Below are 24,866 nucleotides of genomic sequence, written 5' to 3'. Positions count from 1 at the left end.
AAAACAATTGCCCAAGATTCAACCCTTACACTTTTATAAAACGTCTCCTCCATCTCAACTTGCTACTCTTCATTCCTGGAAGATTCTAGATAATCTCTCATTTTAAAACTCTCAGTCTTTAGGACACTGGGTAAATCTAGGCCAGAGTGAAATCAGTGGGAGTTTTGCCATTGATTTCTGCATGGCCAGGATTTCAACCCACCCCCATAAACAATCTGAGAAGGCAGCAGCTGGAACTGAAAAACTCTAGTTCACATAGGGCCACTCAAGCACTTTCATTAGGCAGGCTCGGCAAACTAGATTTAAAGTTAAGCTTCATTTTTTGCTTCCTTCATTGCTTGTTATTTTAGACAAATCTGCACTCAGAACTTCAGGCAATTACAGTTTCAGGAAGATTTACATTTGACAATTTCAGGAATGTACACAAGCATGGTAATCAGGTTTTCTGACTTTGGGATAAGTGAAGAGTAGATGGAAAGGGAATTTACAGATGCAAATAAAATCCATGAACAGTAATACTTTTTTATATAGATTTTATATATTACCCCAGATCTTTTCCAGCTTTACATGTAAACTAGCTTATGGATTTAAATTTCAAACATTTGAGAATATTCTTTGGATCTGCACTCATTTACAAATCTTAAAACAACTTCTGTTTAAAGAAAAATGAATGCAATGAAGTCAACTTAGAAACACTGCCTGTCAACATTTGCTTCTTACCAAAATGTGTTCTACTTCAATAAATAACCATTTTCTCTGAGTTTACAGCAATTATATTTCTCACCAGCAGAGAGAAAAATGGAAGTCAACAGCAGCCCTCACATACAAGTTACATTGCAGTATTCTCTATACTCACTGGCACCAAGCAGAGGATTGTTGGACTCAGCACACCATACTTACACTGCCAAAAGGAAGGCGCTTCACTCCAACCTCTTCACATTTTAAATGATTTCCTTCCACTCCTTATTACCTCAGGATTTACATACAAGGTTAAAGGTCTTCGGGTAAAGAAAAGACTGCACAGCAAACCAAAAAGATAAATGTGTACTTACAATTTCTAATGAAGCATGTATTCGTCCAGACAAATGAAACTAACAGGACCATAGCGCCTTAAAAAAAATGGTGCTACATAATTTAGAGAGCTACAATTTGATATTCACAGAATCCAATCTATATGGCACATTTTTCCACAAATGATTTCTTTTAGCATTCCAGGTGAACTTTAACCTGTTAGGCCAACAATTTCTTCAGGCAGGGATTTTTAATTTTTCATGAACACATTGGTTTAATAAAGAACTTGGCATTAGTTATGGCTTTTGAATTAAAATGAGCACAGCCTCACAACATTAAATTTTAAACCCACCATCTAATCCATTAATTTTGACCAGCTTATTTTTGTACAGTGTTAGCAAGTATTAGCAACTAAGTGCATATTTGATTGGGTATGAGAATGAAAAGTTAGAACAATAAAACTTATTTTTGAAAGTCATTGAAGAGAACAGTAATATTTTATACAGTGATTGAACACAGAATGAAAGCCAAAAAAAAATGTGCTGTTCAGATAAACATTTATCTGACATCAAATATCACATTACCCTTGATCATAGGTTCAGCTCCTTTATGAACTTAATACATAGTACACTTCCCACATATTACTCCTTATCTGTATTCAAAAATAAGAAGTTTACAGTATTGTAGAATAGTTCTATAAATCATGTAGCTCAAGCACTGGCTTTTAGCATATCCTTGTAGAATTATCTTGATAGAAAAAATTCCCTGCCAATAACTATATAGTAGTTAAGCCTATTCAGTTGAAGGTGCTGCTCCGTTATTTCTTCAGGTATACAAGTCCATTTAAAAAGAAATTACCTCTGTATTTACTTAAGAAATCTGCTTCTGCCACTTTGTTCAGTGCAGTGTTCAGAAAGCTCAAGTAGTGTACAGACAGTTCTTGCTTTGTATAAATTATAAGCAGTAATATTTTTAATATAAATTGGTATTTCAAAAGATCCCTATTGGCAGCTATAATATTGCTGTAATTTTTTTTAAACCCTGGCAGTATGGAACCCCGAATATCACACTGTAAGCCAGTTTCCATCTTGCTTTAGTACTTTTTAAACAATGATAGTAGAGGTGTTATTGTTTAGATATTTCAAAGCAGTTTTGATTATTAAAACAGTACTAGAATAGAGAGGAAACAGTCAATTTGATATTTGAACCCTATACTGCTTGTGTCATTTAACTTTTATGTAAAACGACAGTCAGTAAAATAGCTCACATTCTCACTTGTACATTTTAATTTTCAATACAGTTTATACAATTTGTACACGTCTCAGCACTGCAAGCTCTTAAAACTGCTTACCAATAGGAATGCAGCTCACTTAAATGGCAGATAGTACAGCTTCTCCAGTTCCTGGTACCAGTTTTCCTTACACTTCATTAATTTGTAGATAAATTAAGCATAAGGTGATCTCAAACACCTGATCTGTTGTAAAATGATGCTGTATGGGTAAACTTTAAGTCCAAGTAGTTTCATAATGTGTGTATAAATGTATATATAGAAAGACAGCAGGAAAGCTATTCTGTGAGGACTTTATCCAACTCCCACTGAAGTCAATGGGAACTAACTGCACAATGACTTAGATAAATACCTCACTACCTTCATGAATGAAGAGACATAAAAGTGCCATCTCCTTCATAAATATGTTTTAGATCGTAATCACAAATTATATTGCAAACAGAAAATTCCAAAAGCTTAAAAGTCTGGCTTTGAATCCACAAAAAATGGTACAGTTCAACCAACAGATTTCACACATTCTGCTCTCCTGCCAGTTTCACACCTGCATCACTCCACTGACTCCAATGGACGTACACCAGTGTAAGTGAAATCAGAATCAGGCTGTCTTCCAGTGTGCCACATTGAGCGTGAGCATTGCAGGGTCTGAGACTGACTGATGAGCTGTAGCACCATGTGCTTTTAACACACAACACAACAAACAGAGGATGGAGAAGAGAATGTCAATTGGACTTTGCATATTTAAAAAAACACAGTATAATCTGTAAATTATAATGCATGTGAGCAGTACATGTACATACCAAAACCTCGTGGGAAAAGTTGCAGCTGCCCATTATAGTAGTCTTTTAAAAACTAAGTACGTTGCCTGCATACATAGTACTGACTAACTCTAAAAAATTTCCTATTTCTGAGCAGCAGAAACAGAAATATTAGATGCCCAGAACTTCAGCAGTATGAAACCCCGAATTGTATTGATCATTTCTTCACAGTAAAAGTGCTGTGCTAAAGACAATTGTTCCCTAGTTTTATCCAAGGTTAAGAGATAAAAAGAAAGGAAAATTCTGGTTAATTCTGTGAAACAGAATTAGTGGGAGAGTCAGTGACCTGGATCTGACCAAACCTCTTAAACCAGTTAAAGGAACTTTCTAAAAAGGATTTTATTTCATTATTTTACAGTCTTTAATTGTTTGCTCTTCTCAGTGATTTTGTGATATCCATTCAAAACTCCACTCTTAGTGCTACTGATGTGGATTTTAACTGCTATGAAAAAATTTGAATTGGGAGATTTTTATTTTTCCTACTTTTAAATTTAAAAATTGTAGTTTTAGTACAGTTGAGATGAAAATGTTAAGTATCACCAAAGCCATTGGGACCTCAGAGCCCTGGTATGCCAGTATGGTTCTAAAACTTCTGTAGGAGCTATGCTTCCAGTTATATTAAAAAATGAAGATAAAATGTGAAATAAAAGCAAAAGAAAATGAATATGTAGAATATTTTACTTTTGTCAAACCTCAAATGCAAAGCATAAGAAACATGGTTCGGAATTTAAGAGCAGAAATATAAGCACATTTTTTCTACCCCAGAAAAGTCCATATGTATGTTATAGTATTTAATCATTCTATTATATCAACTGGTATACTATATTAAATTATGTCATAAAGTAAGTAGTTACCATAAACTCATACAAATACCAGTGTTTTCTTGCCTTAGTGATGCTCATAATCTAGATCAAGCAAACGTGTTCTTTGGTAACTGGAGTCGGTTTATTTTGAGTACAAGTGCAGTACTGCTGGAAGGCTACATTAGCTGCTCAGATCAGAAAATGGCAACTCCTGGAGACAAGGTTTGGGCTACTTTTGTCATAAGGGAAAAACATTAGAGGTTATCTAATGTACTGGCATTAAAAGTATTAATTCTGTGTGGTGACTTAAAAAAGCAAACTCTCCCTCGTTCTATTCATTGTTTAGTCTATACAATGTTTGGACTCTCATATATAAAGTATTTGACAGGTGGTAGTGTACACATACACACTTTAAATTTTAAATTAAAGGATCTGTGTGGAGGATGGACACTTTGTGTTAACACTATTTGAATATATTTGTAATAAAGTTTAAAGATTTGTTAAACTGGAATATTATAAGCCCAAAGAAGTGGTTCTTGATTTTTCATCATCCCTTTTTCAACAAAACAGAATATACAGTACATATACAGGTTGACATTTTGATTTATCCAAAACAATTGTCACTTTGCTTAGTTTTGCAAGTCCTGTAGACTAAAACATAATACCATTCACAACAAAATATTTTCAGTAAGTGAAACAATAAAGCAAAGGAAACCAGAGCTAAACTCAGAAGCAAAGTCATTTTGAAAGCCTCATAACATCTATCTATCAATCTCTCTCTCTCTCTCTCTCTCTATATATATATATATATATATACACACACACACAAAACACTCTAACCTTCAGTGAAGATCGACCTATTTTCTAATGAGGAACAAAAACATACTGTTTAAAAATTTTGCTAACTTAACAAAATGGGGAAGAAACTGCTGCTATCAAAATATACAATTTGATTTGCAGGCTAGAAGGCTAACATTATTAAAAAAATAGTTTTAAGCAAAACACTTTTGCTTGTAATAACAGCAGGTATCAACCTGCCATAGCACGAAGCATCCAAACAAGATCTTATAAAAGATTAAACTGTGACCCTTTCTTCATTTGTAAAGTTCCTGACAAATGCATACAGTGAGAGCCTTAGTCTCCAGACTGGAGCATCTTTCATATTTCTCAATCACACTCCACGAAATGAATGGCAGCCAGAGGATTCAGAATCTCAAATGGGATTTGTGCTTTACCATGTACCTGCAATGTTAACAAAAAACAGCATTAACAGCATTTTCTGGTAGTTCTACAAAGTGTTCATTCAAGGAACAATGCTGCACAGTAGGGAGAAAAGTAATATTATTTTAAAACCTAATTCTGAGAACATTAACAAATGTTAAAAGATCCAAAAAAAGATTCTTCATGAGTCATGAAAGTTGTGTACAATGCTGTGTTCCATATGTCTGAAGGGAGGACAGTCAAATGTTTCCTCCCAGGGAACTCTGGCTTGGTTTATAGACCACAGAAATGGAGGGCTGGAAGGGACCTTGAGAGGTCATCTAGTCCAGTCCCCGCCTCTGAGGCAGGATCAAGTAAACCTAGACCATCCTGCTGACAGGTGTTTGTCTAAACTGTTCTTAACCTCCAATGACTGATTACACATCTTATCTTGGGAGCCTACGCCAGAGCTTTATTATCCTTATAGTTAGAGATTTTCCTAATATCTAATCTAAATCTCTCTTGCTGCAGATTAAGCCAATTACTTCTTGTCCTACCTTCAGTGGACATCCAGAACAATTAATCACCATCCTCTTTATAACAGCCCTTAATGTATTTGAAAACTTGTCAGGTCCCCACCCACACCCCGTCTTTTTCTTTCTTTCTTTTTCCTGAAGACTAAATATGCCCAGTTTTTGTTTAATATTTCCTCATAAGTCAGATTTTCCAAGACTTTCATCATTTTTGTTGCTCTCCTCTGGACTCTCTCCAGTGTCTCTACATCTTTTGTACAGTGTGGTGCCCAAAACTGGATGCAGTGCTCCAGCTGAGGCCTCACTAATGCCAAGTAGAGTGGCACTTCCATGTCTTATTTACAACATCCCCATTAACGCACCCAAGAATGATGAGTTTTTGCAACTGCATCACATTGATTTATATTCCATTTGTGATCCACTAACCCCAAATTATTTTAATCAATATTACTGCCTAGCCAGTCATTCCCCATTTTGTAATTGTGCATTTGATTTTTTTCTTCCTAAGAACAGTACTTTGCACTCGTCTTTACTGAATTTCATCTTGTTGATTTCAAAGACCAATTCTCCAATTTGCCACGGTGGTTCTGAATTCTAATCCTGTTCTCTGAAGTGCTAGCAATCCCTCCCTCCTTGATGTCATCCACAAACTATATAGGCATACTCCTCTCCATCATTAAGTCATTAATGACAATACAGAATAGTACTAGACCCAGGACAGACCCCCCGTGGGACCTCACGAAATATATCCCACCAGTTTGACAGCACACCATTGATAAAAGACAGTTACCTTTTCCGTAACTGGTGTTCTTTGAGATGTGTTGCTCATGTCCATTCCACAATAGGTAAGCGTGCTCGCCATGTGCACCAGTGCCAGAAATTTTTCCCCTAGCAGTTCCTGTAGGGGAGCGCCCCAGCGACTCCTGGAGTGGCGCTACCATGGTGCGTTATAAGGGGCTCTGCGCGCTCCTCCCACCCTCAGTTCCTTCTTGCCAGACAACTCCGATAGTGGGGAAGGAGGGTGGGATGTGGAATGGACATGAGAAACACATCTCGAAGAACACCAGTTATGGAAAAGGAAACTGTCTTTTCTTCTTCGAGTGATTGCTTATGTGTATTCTACAGTAGGCGATTCCAAGCTATAACTGTTGGTACCATACACTGAACGAACAAGCAGTTTTGGGGACGAGCTGCAGCAAAGCTGGAGCAGAGCTGTTCTGAAGCACCTTCACTGGCAGCAAGAAGGAACTGAGGGTGGGCAAAGCGCACATGGAATATACATGAGCAATCACTCGAAGAAGAAATGTCTTTTCTTCTTCGAGTGATTGCTCATGTGCATTCCACAATAGATGATTCCAAGCTATACCTGTTGGAGGTGGGTAGGAGTTCACAGACACTTGGGATGGAGCACTGCCCTGCCGAACTCAGCGTCCTCCCTGGTCTGGAAGACTATTGCATAATGCGAAGTGAATGTGTGGCCCAATGACCACGTAGCAGTCCTACAAATGTCCTGAATAGGGATGTGAGCTAGCAGGGCGGTTTAGGAGGCTTGCACCCTTGTCGAGTGCACTCTCACAATCGGTGGCGGGGGAACTCCCGCCAGGTTGTAACAAGTGAGGATACATGAAGTGATCCAGCTGGAGAGCTGCTGAGTGGAGATCGGCTGATCCTTCATGCATTCGGCCGTGGCGATGAACAGCTGTGAAGACTTCTTGAACCGTTTTGTTTGTTCCAGATAAAATGCCAGGGCCCATCTCACATCTAGCATGTGGAGACGGCGCTCCTCACTAGATGTATGGAGCTTGGAACAGAGCACTGGAAGGAAAACGTCCTGGCTCATATGATAGGAGGAGACCACCTTGGGGAGGAATGAAGGGTGTGGGAAGAGCTGGGTATTTCATAAAGATAAGGTCGTGTACAGGGGTTCGGAGGTCAAGGCTAGCAGACGTGATTGCCACAAGAAAGGCTACTTTCCATGAAAGGTAGAACCAGGAGCATGTGGCAAGTGGCTCAAATGGAGGCCCTGTCAGCCTGGCCAGAACCAAGTTCAGGTCCCACTGTGGGACCGGGGGCCTAACCTAAGGAAAGAGGCGATCCAAGCCCTTAAGGAATCGACCGGTCATGATGTGAGAAAATACTGTGCGGCCCAGGACTGGCGGGCGGAAGGCCGATATGGCTGCCAGATGCACTTTGATGGACGAGGATGCTAGGCCTTGGGTTCTGAGATGAAGGAGGTAATCCAGTATAAGCTGGAGTGGGGCAGCCACTGGTGAGATGCCATGATCGGTGGCCCACCAAGAGAACCTTGACCATTTTGCCAGCTAAATAACAGTCCAAATAGGGAAAGCTACAGCAGAGAGCTGGAGCACAAGCAGTTCCGAAGCACCTTCACTGGCGGCAAGAAGGAACTGAGGGTAGGGGGAGCATGCAGTGCCCCTTATACCGTGCCATGGTGCCGCCACTCCAGGAGTCGCTAGGGACGCTCCCCTACGGGTACTGCTAGGGGAAAAACTTCCGGCACCGGTGCACGTGGCGAGCACGCACTCCTATTGTGGAATGCACGAGCAATCACTCGAAAAAGTACTACTCTGAGTACAGTCTTTCAAATAGTTTTGCGCCCACCTTATAGTAATTTCATCTGGATGACATTTCTGTAATTTGCTTATGAGAATGTCATGTGAGATTGTGTCAAATGCCTTACTGAAGACATTAAATTACATCTGAAATTATAAGACTATAAGAAAAGGAATCTAAAGTTCATTTTGATCAGTCATTTCTGGGAAGCCTTTAGAAACATTTGTGCAGTTATTTGTGGAAGATGTTGATAGGGAGATAAAAAAAACAATCAAGTTTGGAAATGAGTGATTTCACTGGGATTTTCAGAGAAGCCTGAAGGAATTCTAACTTCAATGGGATTTAGGTGCCTTAGGCAGTTTTGAAAATCCCAGCCTTGTTTAAATATTTTGCTGTTAAACAATCACAGTATCAAAATCAAACTAAATTTACACATTGATACAATAGGCTCATCTGTTTTCTTAACATTTATTGAACTGCTACATGGGAAATTGTTCATAACACTTGTTCCTCAAGCTCCTTCTCTACATTATGAAAAAATTGTAGGTATGGACTTAGTATTAGTAGATGGTTCAGCAGCAGTTTTACCATCACATTCTTTTGAATTAAACTGACACTTTTCATTCCAAGAAGACTGGTTATTCCCCCTAGGTCTATCTGTACTTTTTTGGAAATTTAAGGTGGCTTTGCAGTGTCATAATCATGAATAACAAGCAGTATTTTGTCTCCAAGATATTGCTTGGATCTTTCCTTGACACCTTATTCTCCCTCCCCACAAAAAACTCATAGTAAAAGTTTTCAGCGTATTTACCTGTCCAAAGTTTCCCAGAAACGTAGGAATACTGGTCTGTCCAAGTGCCGTTTGTGATAGCTTAATTCTAATACTGTCACATCCCATTTCTGTACATTTGGATCTAGACGTACTTCATCATACTTGAGATGGAAAGCTTTAACTACAGGACACAAAGGAGCAATAATTAGATTATAATCATTCTCATTGGACAAAACAAAAAATTCTTCAGTTAAGAATGCACACTAGAAAATATAATTAAGGGCACACACTCATGTCTACATAGGGGACTCATGACCCAACTCTCTTAGTATACATCAGGGGTGGCCAATCTGAGCCTGAGAAGGAGCCAGAATTTACCAATGTACATTGCCAAAGAGCCACAGTAATACATCAGCAGCCCCCCATCAGCTCTCCAGCTCCTCCCGCCCACTGGCAGTCCTGCTGATCAGTGCCTCCCCCTCCCTCCCCGCACTTCCTGATCAGCTGTTTCATGGCATGCAGGAGGCTCTGGGGGGGGAGGGGAAGGAGCGAGGGCATGGCAGGCTCAGGGGAGGGGGCGGGAAGGAGTGGAGAGGGGGCAGGCCCTGTGGCAGAGCCAGGGGTTGAGCAGTGAGCATCCCCTGGCACATTGGAAAGCTGGCGCCTGTAGCTCCAGCCCTGGAGTTGGTGCCTATACAAGGAGCCACATATTAACTTCTGAAGAGCCGCATGTGGCTCCGGAGCCACAGGTTGGCCACCCCTGGCATGTATCATACTAGCAATGCTATGATTATGGGTGAAGTGGCAGTCCCTATTTTTAATGCACAGAGATTCTTGGAAAAATAGCTCACTGAGCTGAACGCAAGTCAAACGCAATTTTTGAGGGGGGGAGGTTGGAATGGTGGGGGGGCTGACATTCTGTTTAGCCATTTCTGAGATGAAAATCAGTAAATTTAACCTGAGTTGCTTGAAAGTGAACTACTAGAAGATCATTTAGTTTGCATAAATTTAACTTTTTGTGCATAAACAATCCTCTACACAGCAAATCTATCAGCCTACATGAAAGTTATTATTTTGACTCAGTGCAAAAGCATTAATTTTCTGAACACTATAGGAGGTCAATAAAATAATTTAAGGAAAGGAAAACATAGCATTGCTTTATTCAATAGCCTGTTAGAATTACTTACAATCACAGTATCAGTATCTGCACAGAATGCAGATCACAATTATAACAAGAATCCTACTACTGGAGCTGGTATGTTCTGTGTTCACAATGTTGGGCTCAGAAAACATTATTTCCCTCCCAGAAGCAGAATCCTCCTCCTTTTACTCCCTTTATTACAACTGCTCTGTCTTAGTGTGTACATTTGAGGTTGAGATTTTAACTTCAAATACCACACAAATATATAGTAGGATTCCGCCTCCCACTCCAGGCTGTTGCCTTCTCTCCAGGCTTGCTTCACTTCTTATTACTGGTGTCTACTGAAGACATAATGAAGCGTTTATCAGAGCTGAGACTCGAGGACCCATTACAACACTTTGTAACACTGATGCACAAATAGTGACCAACAGAGCTTTTATTCTGGACTACAGCTGCTGCCCCATCCTGTCAAAGGAGAGTACTGTTCTCACACTGCTGTGGTTGTGGGTAGCCACTGATCTGAATAGTGCTACCCTGCTCAATATCAGTATTCCTGTGGGTGGCTCTTGGCTCCTCGTGAACGGAGCATGCTGCTCTAGTGATTTTCAATAATGCATTCATGAGTCTCAACTCTGATACACACTCTACATCTGCAAAAGAAAGGAGTTAAAACTGATGAGGCTGCTTCCCAACCAAGGACAAGTCTACCTTCATAATGCTAAACATACATTGAGCTCTGTAGCAAGATAATATTCACTGTTTACATATTCATTTGTATAAATGGTATCTTATGCTGTGATATCGTCGGATCTCAAATTATTTTAGGTCAGTCCCAATCAATATTATGACAGAACTTCAAGGTAATCCTAAGGTCCTGCAGGAAGTGTTTTTAATGATTCAGTGGCTGACACTTACCTCTGAGTTGGTATTTGGCTAATGCACCAACATGACATTAAGAGACACAGTATTAAATATTTTTTTATATATATATACACACACACACACACACACACACACACACACAAATGCATTGAGATTCTTGGAAAAATAGCTGTGCATTAATAGTGTGTGTGTGTGTGTATATACATATACACACACACATACACACTGTGTGTGTGTACACACATACACAACTGCAAAATACCACCATGGAATGGATATATATACACAGGTATAGATATATCTCCATTCCATGGTATTATTTTGCAATAGTAGGGAAGTTACCTGTCTCTCTCTTGGCCAAATTCCAATTTAGATATTACATCCAGTCTTTAATATTTAAAATTACCCCTGCAACTTCAACTTGATAAGGTATTCTGATGCACTTCCTGTCCTAAATGGTCTGGAACTTTGCTTTGGTGTTCAACAAATGCTGCATTCCAACCCACTAGGGAATGAATTTAACTGGGGGTTAGGTGAGTGAATAGACAGACACATGGTGTTCATAAACTCTTTGCTTACTTTGATATGGCAGCAACTAAGTAACACTGTCACTTAGATACAGTATAACTGTAGTCTACAAATAGAAAAAATCAAAACTAAGTTTAGAATCAGTGTGCTTTCAGTTCACATATGTTGTTTTTTCAAGAGGATTTTATAGCATTTAATTTCTTATTTGAAATTACAACTAAAATAAAAAAGGTTGTGATTCAGAAGGAGCTGAGACCATACGAATGTCTTATGCTATACTGGATCAGTGGTCCATTTAGTCTATTATCCTGTTGCCAACAGTACAGAATGTTGAACGCTATAAAAAAGTATCAGAACCTGCCTTCCTCCATACCTGTAATTGTTTAATACAGGGACAGAGAGGGGAGATTTCTCAGACATGAGAACAGATAACCTAGGTCCAGGATAACGAGGAGTACACTGACTCCTTAAAGACTAAGGGATTTATTTGGGTATAAGCTTTTGTAGGTTAAAAACAACACTTTGTCGTCAGATGCATGGGGTGAAAATTACAGATACAAGCATAAATATCTATTAGCACATGACGAGAAGGGAGTTACCTTACAAGTGGAGAACCAGTGTTGACAAGGCCAATTCAGTCCAGATGGATGTGGTCCACTCCCAATACTTGAGGAGGAGGTGTTAATACCAAGAGAGGGAAAATTGCTTTTGTAGTGAGCCAGCCACCCTCCAGCCCCTATTCAAGCCCAAATTGATGGTGTTAAGTTTGCAAATGAATTGTAGCTCTTCAGTTTCTCTTGGAAGTCTGTTTCTGAAGTTTTTTTGTTCAAGAATAGTTACTTTTAAATCTGTTATTGAGGGAGATTGAAGTGTTCCCCTACTGCTTTTTGTATGTTACCATTCCTGATGTCTGATTTGGGTCCATTTATCCTTTTACGTAGAGACTATCTGGTTTGGCCAATGTACATCGCAGAGGGGCATTGCTGGCACATGATGGCATATATCACATTGGTAGATATGCAGGTGAATGAGCCCCTGATGGTGTGGCTGATGTAGTCGGGTCCTATGATGGTGTCGCTAGAGTAGATATGGGGACAGAGAAGGGGATTGGTTTCTCTGTTAGTGTTGGTGTGGTGTGTAGTTGCCACATTCTAAAGGTCACTATCCTCCGATCCCACTGAGGAGTACCAAAAGAAACTACACTATCTACTCAAGAAACTCCTTGCTACAGCATGGGAACAAATCAACACCCCTAGGGCCCCGACCAGGGATATTCTATCTGCTCCCCAAGAGCCATAGACCTGGAAATCCTGGATGCCCCATCATCTCAGGCATTGGTACTCTTACAACAGGATTATTTGGCTATTTGGACTCTCTCCTTAGACCCTAGCTACCAGCACTCCTAGCCATCTTTGAGACACCACCGACTTCCAATGCATTGGTGATCTTCCTGAAAACACCATCCTGGCCACCATAGATGTAGAAGCTCTTTACACTAATTCCACACGAGGCTGGACTACAAGCTGTCAGAAACAGTATCCTTGATGAGGCCACGGCAAGCCTGGTGGCTGAATTTTGTGACTTTATCCTCACCCACAACCATTTCAGATTTGGGGACAACTTATACCTTCATGTCAGCGGCACTGCTATGGATACCCGCATGGCCCCACAGTATGCCAGCATTTTTATGGCTGACTTACAACAATGTTTCCTCAGCTCTTGTCCCCTCTACTTACACTACATTGATGACATCATCATCATATGGACCCATGGGAAGGAGGCCCTTAAAGAATTCCACCTGGATTTCAACAATTTCCACCCCACCATCAACCTTGGCCTGGATCAGTCCACACAAAAGATCCACTTCCTGAAGACTACAGTGCAAATAAGTGATGGTCACAAACACCACCCTATATCGGAAACCTACTGACTGCTATACTTCCCTACATGCCTCCAGTTTCCATCCAGGACACATCACATGATCCATTGTCTACAGCCAAGCCCTAAGATACAACTACATTTGCTCTAATCCCTCAGACAGAGACAAACACCTAGAAGATCTCTATCAAATATTCTTAAAACTACAATACCCACCTGGGGAAGTGAGGAAACAGATTGACAGAGCGAGACAGGTAGTCAGAAGTCACCTACTACAGGACAGGCCCAACAAGGAAAATAACAGAACACCACTGGCCATCATGTACAGCCCCCAGTTAAAACCTCTCCAGTGCATCATCAATGATTTGTTATCACAGGCCTTGGGAGGCAGGCCAATCCTCGCTTACAGACAGTCCCCCAACCTGAAGCAAATACTCACCAGCAACTACACACCACACCACTGAAACACTAAGCTAGGAACCAATCCCTGTAACCAACCCTGTTGCCTTTTCTGCATGCATCTGAAGAAGTGAGTTTTTTACCTATGAAAGCTTATGCCCAAATATATCTATTACTCTTTAAGGTGCACCGAACTCCTTGTTGTTTTTGTGGATACAGGCTAACATGGTTATCCCTCTGATACTTAGGTCCAGGATAAAATTAGAAGGTTTAACTGTACATGCTACTCGGTTCAAATCTTCAATCTCAAATGCCTAAGCTACAATACTTGCTTTAATATTCTGCAGTAGGTAGTTCCACAGACTAATTATGTGCGCATTGAAGCTTATTTCATTCTATTTTATTAAGGTTGCAGCCTTTTGAGTTCATTTTCATTTTTGTAGTATAGGAGAAAAAAAGGAACATCTGACCAGACTTTTCTATGTAATTCTTTTATAGAACTCTAGCCAGATTTTCACTTGCAGTTTTCTTGTCCAGTACACCAGCCCTTCATCTTTCCTTCCCACCCAAATCTTTAACCAAACCCATCTAGTCATTGTCATTGCCCTCCTATATTCATGGATCATTCTGTAGCAAAATGTACCTACATGCATGAAAAATGTAAACTTACAACAGTAACATATGCACAAAATAAGGGCCTCAAGTTGCCCTTTTTGTACAAAAGTTCTCATTTCTTTATATTAGACAATTAAGAAGTTGCCTCAATAAATAAATCACCTTACGTACTAGATTGTCAAGTCAACTTCAAACCTTTTGAATGAAGACTAAGAATGAGTAAAGCTAGTTTTTTCATATCTAATGATGCCAAGCCTTTCACAATAAGCAGATAAAGAACAGATAACTGCATACCAAGACTATGCATTTACAAAGAAAATCTCTGAATGTTAAACAGAACCTCTGAGTTAAGGTTAAAGATTTCTGAACAAAAGTCAACCGACTAAAACTGACCTTCAGGTTCAACAGAAGCACATTAACATGTTAAAGCAGGAAGACCTTTAAAATGGCATTCAAATAAAATATTTATGTAGATTCAAATGGCAAAATATTCAACTTTTCATTTGATATGTCCATTTATGGATGTAAAGAGTATGCCGGTAAGAAAATTGTTATTTTTATATGAGTGTCAGTCCAAAAATACAGTCAAAACAGTTTCACAAGAAGGGCCAAAAGCTGTAGATTGAAAAGAAAACAAGGAATAAGGAGAGTAATATTTTAAGCTCCATTCAAGAAACTTTACAGGATTTTAACCAGCATAAAGTGACTGAGACAGTAAAACTAGTTTGATGTGATCTGGGTAGAGTCTAATCCATGATTTACTAGATGCATTTAAATCTATTTGCTTAGATTTTATGGCCATCAACTTCTTATTTTCCAAAATTTAAATCTACATTAACCAGCTTTAAATCTCTGTTAATCGTCATTCTGGAAATGGGTCAGGTTGCCTCTGACAGCTTTTAGCTTCTATAAATGCTGGCAGATTACAGGTTCGAAAATGGACTGTTGCAGAAGCTGCTGATCATATTTAATTAGGCTATTAAAGAGATTGTATAGGGGCACAATGATAAATGGAGCCAGGTAGTACCAGCCAGCACTCGCTCTTTTGAATAGCCTAGAAAATACTAAATAATTTGTTTGGAAGATGGAATAAGGCTCTTGTAGGAAGATCTAGAGATACTCTTTTTCAGGAAAATATTTTTGAAATATCTACCATGTGAGCCAATCTGGTGCATTTCTAAGGTTAAAAAGTTTGCTTTTCAGAAGTATTTTTATGAGCCAGGGAGAAAAGTAATCACATTCCCCTTTCAACTTGAACGCATGTATGTCTCTTAGGCAGACAACATACTATATGTTGTAACTCTCACAACCCCTTCTTAGTTTGTGCCTTCAGACTAAACTCTTTGGGGCAGGGACATTTTTCTAGCATAGCTTACTGTGTTATCCCTTTTCCTCTTTCATTTTCAGTGCCTACTGTTAACTTGTCCCTTTTCTCGCTTTCACGTCTTCCTTTCTCCATGTTCTCAGCTCTCATTCCTCTCCCTCAGTCTTGCTTCTTTTTCTCAGCTAGCATCCTTCCCTCATTTCTCTTCCACCAACTCATTACTCTCTTCTTGCCTCGACTAGGGCAGTGGTAGCAGGACCTAGGGATTTTTAACTATAGCTCAGAAAACACAGGGCAAGAGTGAGTGTGTGGAAGAGGATTCTCAGCCTGAAGGCTGTAGCAACACCACAGGGTGGATATAAATCAATGATTTTTTGATTGTTGTTTAAATTATAGTAAACTTTTCTTTTTAAAAATAAACCTGTTTAAAATATGAATTAAATACAAAGTATCTTACGGCCTAAACATATAATCTCTTAAAACATTTAAATAAAAAATAAGTACTATATATACTCGTTTATTAGCCCGTTCGTTTATAAGCCGACGCCCCAAGATGGTAAGGTTTTTGCTATTTTTACCTAATCACCCTTTCATAAGCTGACCCTATATTTCAGGGGTTGGCAAACGTCATCTCCTGGCCTGTTAGGATAAGCCTCTAGTGGGCCTGGACATTTTGTTTACCTGGAGCTTTCACAAGTACGGAGCCCCTCAGCTCCTTGTGGCCGAGTTTGCCGTTGAGCCGCGGGAAGTGGCGCCACTTCCCGCAGCTCCCATTAGCTGGGAATGGCAAACTGCGGCCACAGGGAGCTGAGGGGCTCCGTGCTTGTGAACGCTCCAGGTAAACAAAACAACAATGTATTAGATATTCAATGATTCCATAGAGTTTAAAATCAACAAATTTTGGTGTATACCTGTTTATAATCCGACCCCTCGCTCTTTGATGCGTCACTTTTTTACCAAAAACATTCAGCTTATGAACAAGTACATATGGTATGCTGTTTTGTGTGTTTAATTAAATTCCAGCTACCCTTCTAATGTAACTTGACACAAATCATGAGCAAAAAGTTAATTATCCCATAAAAAATCAATGTATCATTCACCACTTTCTAACATACTAAGAACATACAGTTAATAAGCGTATGAAAATATTAGGCTATCCAATTGCTTAAATTAAAGTATATAGTTATAGTGTTCCCTCCTCAGTACCAAGATGATGTACCAAATCTAGTGTAAAGGCGGGTTTTAGTTGTAAATCAAGATGTTTTAACAATTATATCAGCCAATGAGAATGCAACTTGAAAAAGCTGATTAAAATAGATTTAAATCGAGGTTTTCCACTGCAGAATCACTCAATCCACTTGCAACAGCAGCAGATGAAATGGGAGTACAGATCAGAGTAAAGGCCTGGAGTTTCCTTAGATGTCGCTCCACATGTTGCAATCAGAAGAGTAAGCATCAGTTTGTGCTTGCCCATGTAAGCAAACAGCACTGGCCTCAAGGCACATTAGGCAAATTCCTGGCTGCACAGGAGTGTAAATCCAGGGCCTGCATGTCATCATCAAATATCAGCACACTAACTGCCTTTCATCTAGCTTGTACCTGAGAAGTAGCTTTACCTATGTCAGAGCTTAAAGTTTTAGGAAGACATCTTATTTTATACAAATGCTAGGTTTATAAAATACACATAGCAAAATACAAACTGACGTACCAAACTGATCATGACAAGTATTGGAATTTGAAGACCGAAAGGAGCTGACTGCAACCCTGTAATACTCTACATTTTACAGGGTGTTTGTGAGAACAGAGAAAATGCAAACTTGTGCACTTGCTATTTCAGAAACAACTGGTGAGTACTGTGAACTTCATGAAGCAGCAAGATTTGAGAGTTGCTGGGTTGGGGTGGAGGGATATAGTTTTTGGGCTGTCTTGGAGTAAATGAAGAGAGAAGTGGTCTGATGGTCCCTGCCTGCGTGAAGGCTAGAGGAGTAGCAGTTTTGTAACAGCAGACCTTCTTCTCAAGGAAGATTCGGAGCTCAGACTTAGTTAACATATGTTATCAGTGTTTCTGGGGATAAAGGGAAATCAGAGCTGTTTGAGTCATTAAGGGGTCTCCCAGAAGTGGATTAGAAGTCAACTGCTCTGTAGCAACAGCTCCCTCATCTTCAAGAAATCTACCTCGCTGAAAAACTTGTTTTCCTGAAGGTGTGTGGAAGAAGCCAGGGTGCTAGTTCATTTCCTAGAGGAAAGGGAGCTGCAGAGAGCAAGAATCATACTTTCCAAAGGTGCCAAGACACTAGCTCCCAGCTAAACCTGGACTACTGGTGGGTATGCACTGATGATAAAAACATGGAAGAGCATTTATCTGTAAGTAGAAGCTTACTTTTTGCAAAAATATCAACAGGCGATCCATCGGGCAATAGCCATGGCCAGCCTTTAAACTGCCAAGCAGGACCCTGCACAAACACAGCGACTACACGATCCCTATAAATAAAGGAGAAGGAGAGACACACATTAAAGGACTTGAGTTTTTAGTCACAGTAAATCCCTAAAAGGAAAAAAAAAAATCTCTATTATTCATATGACACAGGTTGTTGTCAAAACGACTGTGAGGACAGCATTGTACATTAGCAGTTTCTCTTTATAATGTCACCATTATAGCACATTAATAACTGCTGTGCTTCCAATACAGCTGTTTTTGCCACATGTAAGTCTCTTCACCAGTCACACACTATTTTTGTATGTAATATTTCTGGACTTATGTCTGCTTTTTGTTGTATGTAGCTCAATTTCAAACTTTGTATTATCAGAAAGCAAATCCTGTTCATTTCTTGAGATTACTCTTTTAAATTCCAAAGCATTTTAAAAAAATCCTAAAGATAATCCCCTATGAATTGTATTGTAAACTAAATGGGATGTAGAAATTTAAAAATGCTTATTCGGCACATGCTTTAAACTTTTAATTCAAAAAGTTCATTGCAACAGGACAGACAGCTGCAACAATTTAACCCACATTTTCATAGTGTACTTTTTATGAATATACATAACTACCACCTGTAGTCGAAGACAAATCTATTCACTGTTAATGCAGAAGATAAAATTCACAAATAGCAAGTTCTTTGAGACAGGCATCATCTCTCTGCTATACATTTGTACAGCAATAGGGTTGGGGTCTCTAAGCACTACCACATTACAAATAAATAATCCCATAATCTAATTCCTAAATTTACATTATTGTAAGGATTTCAAAACCCCAATGAAGAAAAATAATCAGGTCTCTGAAATGATAAAAACACATGGCTATACACTTAAAAACATTTCTCACATTAGCTGTTACGAAGTTGAAACAATAAAACTTTAACATTAATTCCCTATCACTGATTCCACTCTGGGAAATCAATCACAAAGACGGCTTTACCTTTGTCAAAAATGTTTACGGTCTATTGAAGATGCAAGCTGCCTTTTGGTACTTCGGCAGCTATTATTATTTTCTGTTTGCCTGCTGCTCCCAACACAGAGAATGCCTAATTATCTGGAGAATTAGATCTTATTTCCTTTCAACATCCTGCTTTGAATGTTACAGACCACTAGGTCTTGTACATGCCTTAAGTATTCTTAAACTGGGAGGATAAAGAAAGAATATTGGTTATTTGATTAATCAATACTAAAGAGCTGTCTTTTTACAAACCCTCCTGAAGTGTAAAAGTACTGACAGATACTGTTTCAGCTTTTTACAGGCTCTCACAAATGGGCCTGCAGGTTAAACAAACAAACCTCTGACACATTTGCAAAAAGATGCCCCGTGACTGGATCTCTCCCTTCACAGAGCTCCATCTTGAAGTGTATGGTCAGTGTCTCTGACCATTATGCACATTAGCTTAAAGCTGATGCAATTTATTTCCAGCTTTTTTTTTTTTTTTTTTTTTTTTTTTTTTTAAATTTACAGTCAGAAATATAAGGCCCCAACATTTTCCTTCCAAATAAAATTCAGAAAGATTGGCCACAGACAAGGATTTTTCTTTCAGAAATGTAACATGCTTGAGCAAATGAAGTAAGATAGTAGCTCTGATCCTGAACAATTCAAGTACTACTTTCATACTCCTGGAGGGTTTCGAACAAAAAACATGGAAGTTGCTATATAATTGCTATCCAGCCATTTCTACACACATTTGTTAATGTTTTATGCACCAATTAGCTTGGAGTGATTCTAGTAGCTCATTTCAAGATCTGTGTTCTTGTTCTGAAAAAGAGAACTAAAAGTGTAAAAAAAATAATTCAAAATAGCAGCTCTGCTTTACCAATCTTGCGGCATAAGTTTCAGAGGCTGGTCTACCACTCGATAAGGTACAGTAACGCTGACTGTTGTGCCCCCAGGCTGCATCTGGTCCTTCCTTCTCTGTATTAAAGTTTCATTTTCTCGTTGACAGCCTTGTTTTTTCTTTTCATCGGATGGTACAAACCTAGGAAACAAACAGGCACTTAGCAGACCCATGTTATTTGTTTGCTATAGTCAACAAGAGAAGTAAACAAACCATAACCTCTTCTGATAATGCAAGTCATCTGACAAGATCAAAGGAGAAGTTTAACAGGGTTAAAACTATTCTTTAACTCGCTATGCTGTGTCTCTGAAATGCCTCTGTATAGCAAAAGGGCATGCTAAGAAAGCTTGATCTCTAATTTTACAATTTTCTCAGAATATAGGTGATTTAAGTATTTTTAGTAGCAAAAAATAATAAAGTATTAATATATGGAGCTTTTGAGCTACATATTTATAGATTTAAGTAAGTATTTAGACAATTTGTGTCATTAAAAAAAAGTTTATCAGATCTTTGTCCCAGACATGCAAGAAGACATAAGATGCAAGCAATGTGGTTTAATTAGGCCACAACTTTATTAATGTAACTCATATGGGAAATATTCAGCAATAACTTATTCAATGCAGGTCATCTCTACATCCTTAATCATTTCCACCTGTTTAAGAACTCCCATCTGCCCCCACCCAGTACTGGTCCCAGACAGTCTTTGGGATTCCACCATCCCCCCCTTACGTGAGGGTTAAGGTCTGGGGGAAAAGGGTTGTCTCCCACGCTGTACCAAACATTAGGAGACTCACAGCATTCTATGGAAGATGTGAATTTACACCTCCAAAATTCTTGAAGACTAAAGCATTTACCCAAAATTCCTTTGACAATCTATTACAGTAATGATTGAATCCTCTACTTCTGGGCTATTATACACATCAACAGACCATGGATTATACAAATCTTAGACAACAGTAACATAGACCTTTGATATAACACCACCTTGTAAATATATATTGTGAATTCAAATCATGAAGCCATTATGCTCACCTATCAATACATACTATAGCACAAAGGGTTCTAACCTAAATACCGACCATTTCATTTGAATAAATACCAACACCATAAAGATCAAATTCAAATCAGATAAAATTAGTGGAGGGAAAGAAATTCTAAATCAGTGCTTGCTGGCAGGATGTGGCCTTCCATGGCTAATGATAGTCCAACTAAAGAAACCCAGTAGTCATTGCAATCCTCGACTCCTGAATGCAACAGCAGTCACTGTCTTTGTACTCATGTCAGGATTTTTATGTTTTTGAAAACAGTACTCTTTATACTACAATTAAATTGCATCTTAAACATAAAGGGCTATTTAAACAATTGTGACCACTCATGGATCACCCTATGAGACCATTCATGAGTTCTTACTTCCTGATGTACAGATGGTTACAAACAGTATGACTAAAGGGAGCAGAGTTGATTTTTGAAAATCAAAGTGTGAGTTGTTGCCACACCTCCGGGGTCTGCCAACTTACCTACATGTGATGCGCTGGATGGGAAGTCAGAAAGCCATGGCAACAACAGGGGGACACCAGCAGTTTACCCACAACAACAATTTAAGTAATGTCAGGAAGCTCGTTGGTGCACATTTTATAGCTTTTGGCTATAGGAACTTGATTCTATACATCAAAATTATGTCTTGGCACGAACCAAAAAATTTAAAAGTTAAAGATATTTTTTATTTTTCTTCTAGTTAGATAGTGAGTACTGATAAGACAGAGATGAATTATTTAACCCAGTACAACAATTCTGGATTTTTGAATGCCTAGTCTGAGGTTTTGGGGTCTCCCCCCCCCCCCCCCACAAATCATGCTCAATTATGCATGAAAAACTAAGACGATATTATTCTCATGTTTTAGATAATCTCTTAAGGACAAAATAAATCTTCCTAGCCCCAGTCCTAAAAATGCTCCAGAATTTGAAGAAGTCTCTTTAACTTGCTGTAAATAAAATGTATGGAGCAGTTTGAAGAACTGTGGTCTTAGATCTCAATAATAAATAAATAAATTTATATAGTAGTTTATTTATTTATATATTTATATATATAAAAAGTGTTTTTAATCAGTAGACCCTAACATGCTTTTTACAAAGAAGGTATTACTGTCCCATCTGCAGATGGGGAAACTGAGGCACAGAGGTGAAGTCAGGAGTCCACAGTTATCCAGAGGCCAATGCAAAGCTGAGGATAGAACCCAGGTCTCCTAGTCCCAGTGCAGAGCTCTAACTACCAGAAAACAATGCATCTCCAAAATGAAAATATTTTATACTAGTAATCAGTTTAAATTTCTTTCTCAAAAAAATGCATATTTGGGAGGATCAAAATATTTTGTGAATTTGTGTCAATTTTGGCAAATTGTTTCAAATAATTTTTTTTCATGTCAAAACGAACCATTTCAACATTTTCAAAATGAAACTTTCAAATTTTTGAACTAGATTCACAAGGAAACTTAGGCCCCATTCACAAAGCCCTGAAGAAGGAAAAGATGGTGGTGGTGCCCCCTTAGACCGCATAGTCCAGGCAGCACTCACCTGTCCTGGGGGATGAGAGAGACTAAGATTTGAATCCCTACTCTAAAGCAGGAACTTGAACCCACTGCACCCCAGGTGAACAGGATGGATAAAAACTGATATTATAATAAACAAAACACTGGATTATTTTAATTTAAATAGTTTTTTTAATGTAACCCTATTTAACATTAAATCTATGTTAAGGCCTACACATATTAAAATAATTTAAATTAAAAACAAAATAAATATTAAAACATGTTTGCTGTCAAGTTTGAAAGAAGGGGAAGTCTCTGAATGGGTGAAAGTCACCAGAAAAGCACCTGAAATCAGAGTTTGTTGAAATGTTAAACCAGCTTTTGACAGCAACAGCCTCTTCTACAGCTGCAGAGAGAGTATCTTCTTTTCAATTTATTCAACTACTAGTTCAGTTCGGTGACTAGTACATTCAAAGTTAAGAAACCAGTTGGGACTTGAAAAATCAGGAACTCTTTACCTTCTTCCAATCTACGAATAAAAAGTAGGTCTGAGAGGGTGAGATCTGCTAGTTCTAAAATCTTGAAGGACATAGTGACCAGAAACAGTCAGTTCAATCAGTATAATTACAAATAATATTTTCCTGATTTAATAAATCAGTTACTTTTAAATGCAAACATGTTTTGATAAAAAAAGTCTTAGCATGTAAAGTAGTTTTATTTAATAAGTCTAAAATGCTGTTTTTGTGCATTTTAATTCATTGTTCACCATCTTCTAAATAATAAAAAATTAAGTATCTGAATAAATGTAAGTTAAGCTATATAACTGCATAAAAGAGTATATAGACATAGTGCATTCTCCCAGTTAGCAAAAAGCAGCATCAAATTTAGTATACAGGCTATATTTAGTTGCAAATGAACATATTGCAATGGTTATCAACTAATGAAAAATCAATATTTCTTTAGGAAAAGAAATAAAAAGTATAAATGCAAAACAAGATTAAAATAAATTTAAATCAAGATTTCCATCTTGACCATTTAAATCATGATTAAAATCAGTGATTTAAATTGCCTCGACCCTGCAGGTGTGTGCTCTAAGAACATCTCTGCTGTTGGAGTTGTCCTACTTTGTATAAAATTTTAAATATTCATTGGGCAAGAAAGAGAAAGGATGACTCTCTAAATGTGGTTAGGGCATTCACCTGGGATAGAGGTCACCCGGGTTCCAGTCCTCACTCCAATTAATATTTACTGCCCCCACATCCCTTCTCGATTTTGTGAATGATGCCTAAGGGTACGTCTAACACTGCAATTAGACACCCGCAACTGGCCCATGCCAGCTGACTTGGACTCTCCGGGCACTGGCTAAGAGACTGTTCATCTGCAGTGTAGACGTTCAGGCTGGAAATCTAGCCTTGTTAATCTAACCTTGTTTCCAAGTTCCCTTTGTTTTTATTAAAAATGGTGAAAAATTTCCGAAATCAAAACTGAAAGCCTTTCAGATTTCTTAAAAGTTGCGAAATTTTCAGGTTGACCCCAAACTATTCCTCCCTCCTCCCCACCCCCGAACTGCCAACAATCTGAAAAATCAGTAATTCATATACCTTTAACAGCAATTATGGTTCATGCTAGATTCTTAGTACCACAGCTAGAGAAACATTTATTTTTTGTGTAATTACAAATAGTTAAAAAAAGAAAATCAGAATGTGTTTCACTTTTAATGCCAAGATAAATCAGAAGTTCTGGTGCTAAATTTTGGAACATATTATCTTGTACATAATTAGGAAGATAAATAGTTATCAGAAATAAAGTAACATTTAAAAATGGGCTGCACTCTTATTGTTTCATGCTGACAGAAAAATGTTACATTAGTTTTTAAATTTTTTCTCTTGCTTAATTTACACATTTGAAAAATCAGATCCTGCTTAGCTTGGAAGACACTAACTGTAAATGACCAGAAAACTAGCCAAAAGAGTCAAGATAATGAAAGCTGAAAAACTAAGATGGGAAAAGGATTTTAGTCAGACTGATCATAAATTCTAGCTTTTGTTAACACCTATTTATCTTACCAGTGATCTTCAGACTAATTAACAATTTGGAAAAGGAAGTTTGTTTCAGATTCAACACCACTATCTCTTTAATTAGGAAGCAAGAATTAATTTTTTTATCTATATCTATATATATAAAATCTAGATATATAGATATTTATATCTTTAATTAGGAAGCGAGAATTAATTAATATATATATATATATATTAATTAATT

At 38.3% G+C, this 24,866-nt stretch overlaps 1 protein-coding gene across 1 annotated transcript in view; it reads right to left on the bottom strand.

Moving 5' to 3' along the window:
- Positions 1 to 4,717: 4,717 nt before the first annotated feature.
- Positions 4,718 to 24,866, bottom strand: part of CDC73 (cell division cycle 73) — a 176,010-nt gene continuing 155,861 nt past the window's right edge. The window contains exons 14-17 of the mRNA XM_034779402.1: positions 20,059 to 20,220; positions 18,144 to 18,244; positions 9,036 to 9,177; positions 4,718 to 5,159 (exon numbers count right to left, since the gene is read on the bottom strand). Of these exons, the coding sequence (XP_034635293.1) occupies positions 5,123 to 5,159; positions 9,036 to 9,177; positions 18,144 to 18,244; positions 20,059 to 20,220 (442 nt within the window). The 3' untranslated portion in view covers positions 4,718 to 5,122. The remainder of the gene's footprint in view (positions 5,160 to 9,035; positions 9,178 to 18,143; positions 18,245 to 20,058; positions 20,221 to 24,866) is intronic.

Source organism: Trachemys scripta, chromosome 8 (assembly GCF_013100865.1).
Source record: "Trachemys scripta elegans isolate TJP31775 chromosome 8, CAS_Tse_1.0, whole genome shotgun sequence".
NCBI lineage: Eukaryota > Metazoa > Chordata > Testudines > Emydidae > Trachemys > Trachemys scripta.
This window is presented reverse-complemented; position numbering and strand designations above follow the sequence as displayed.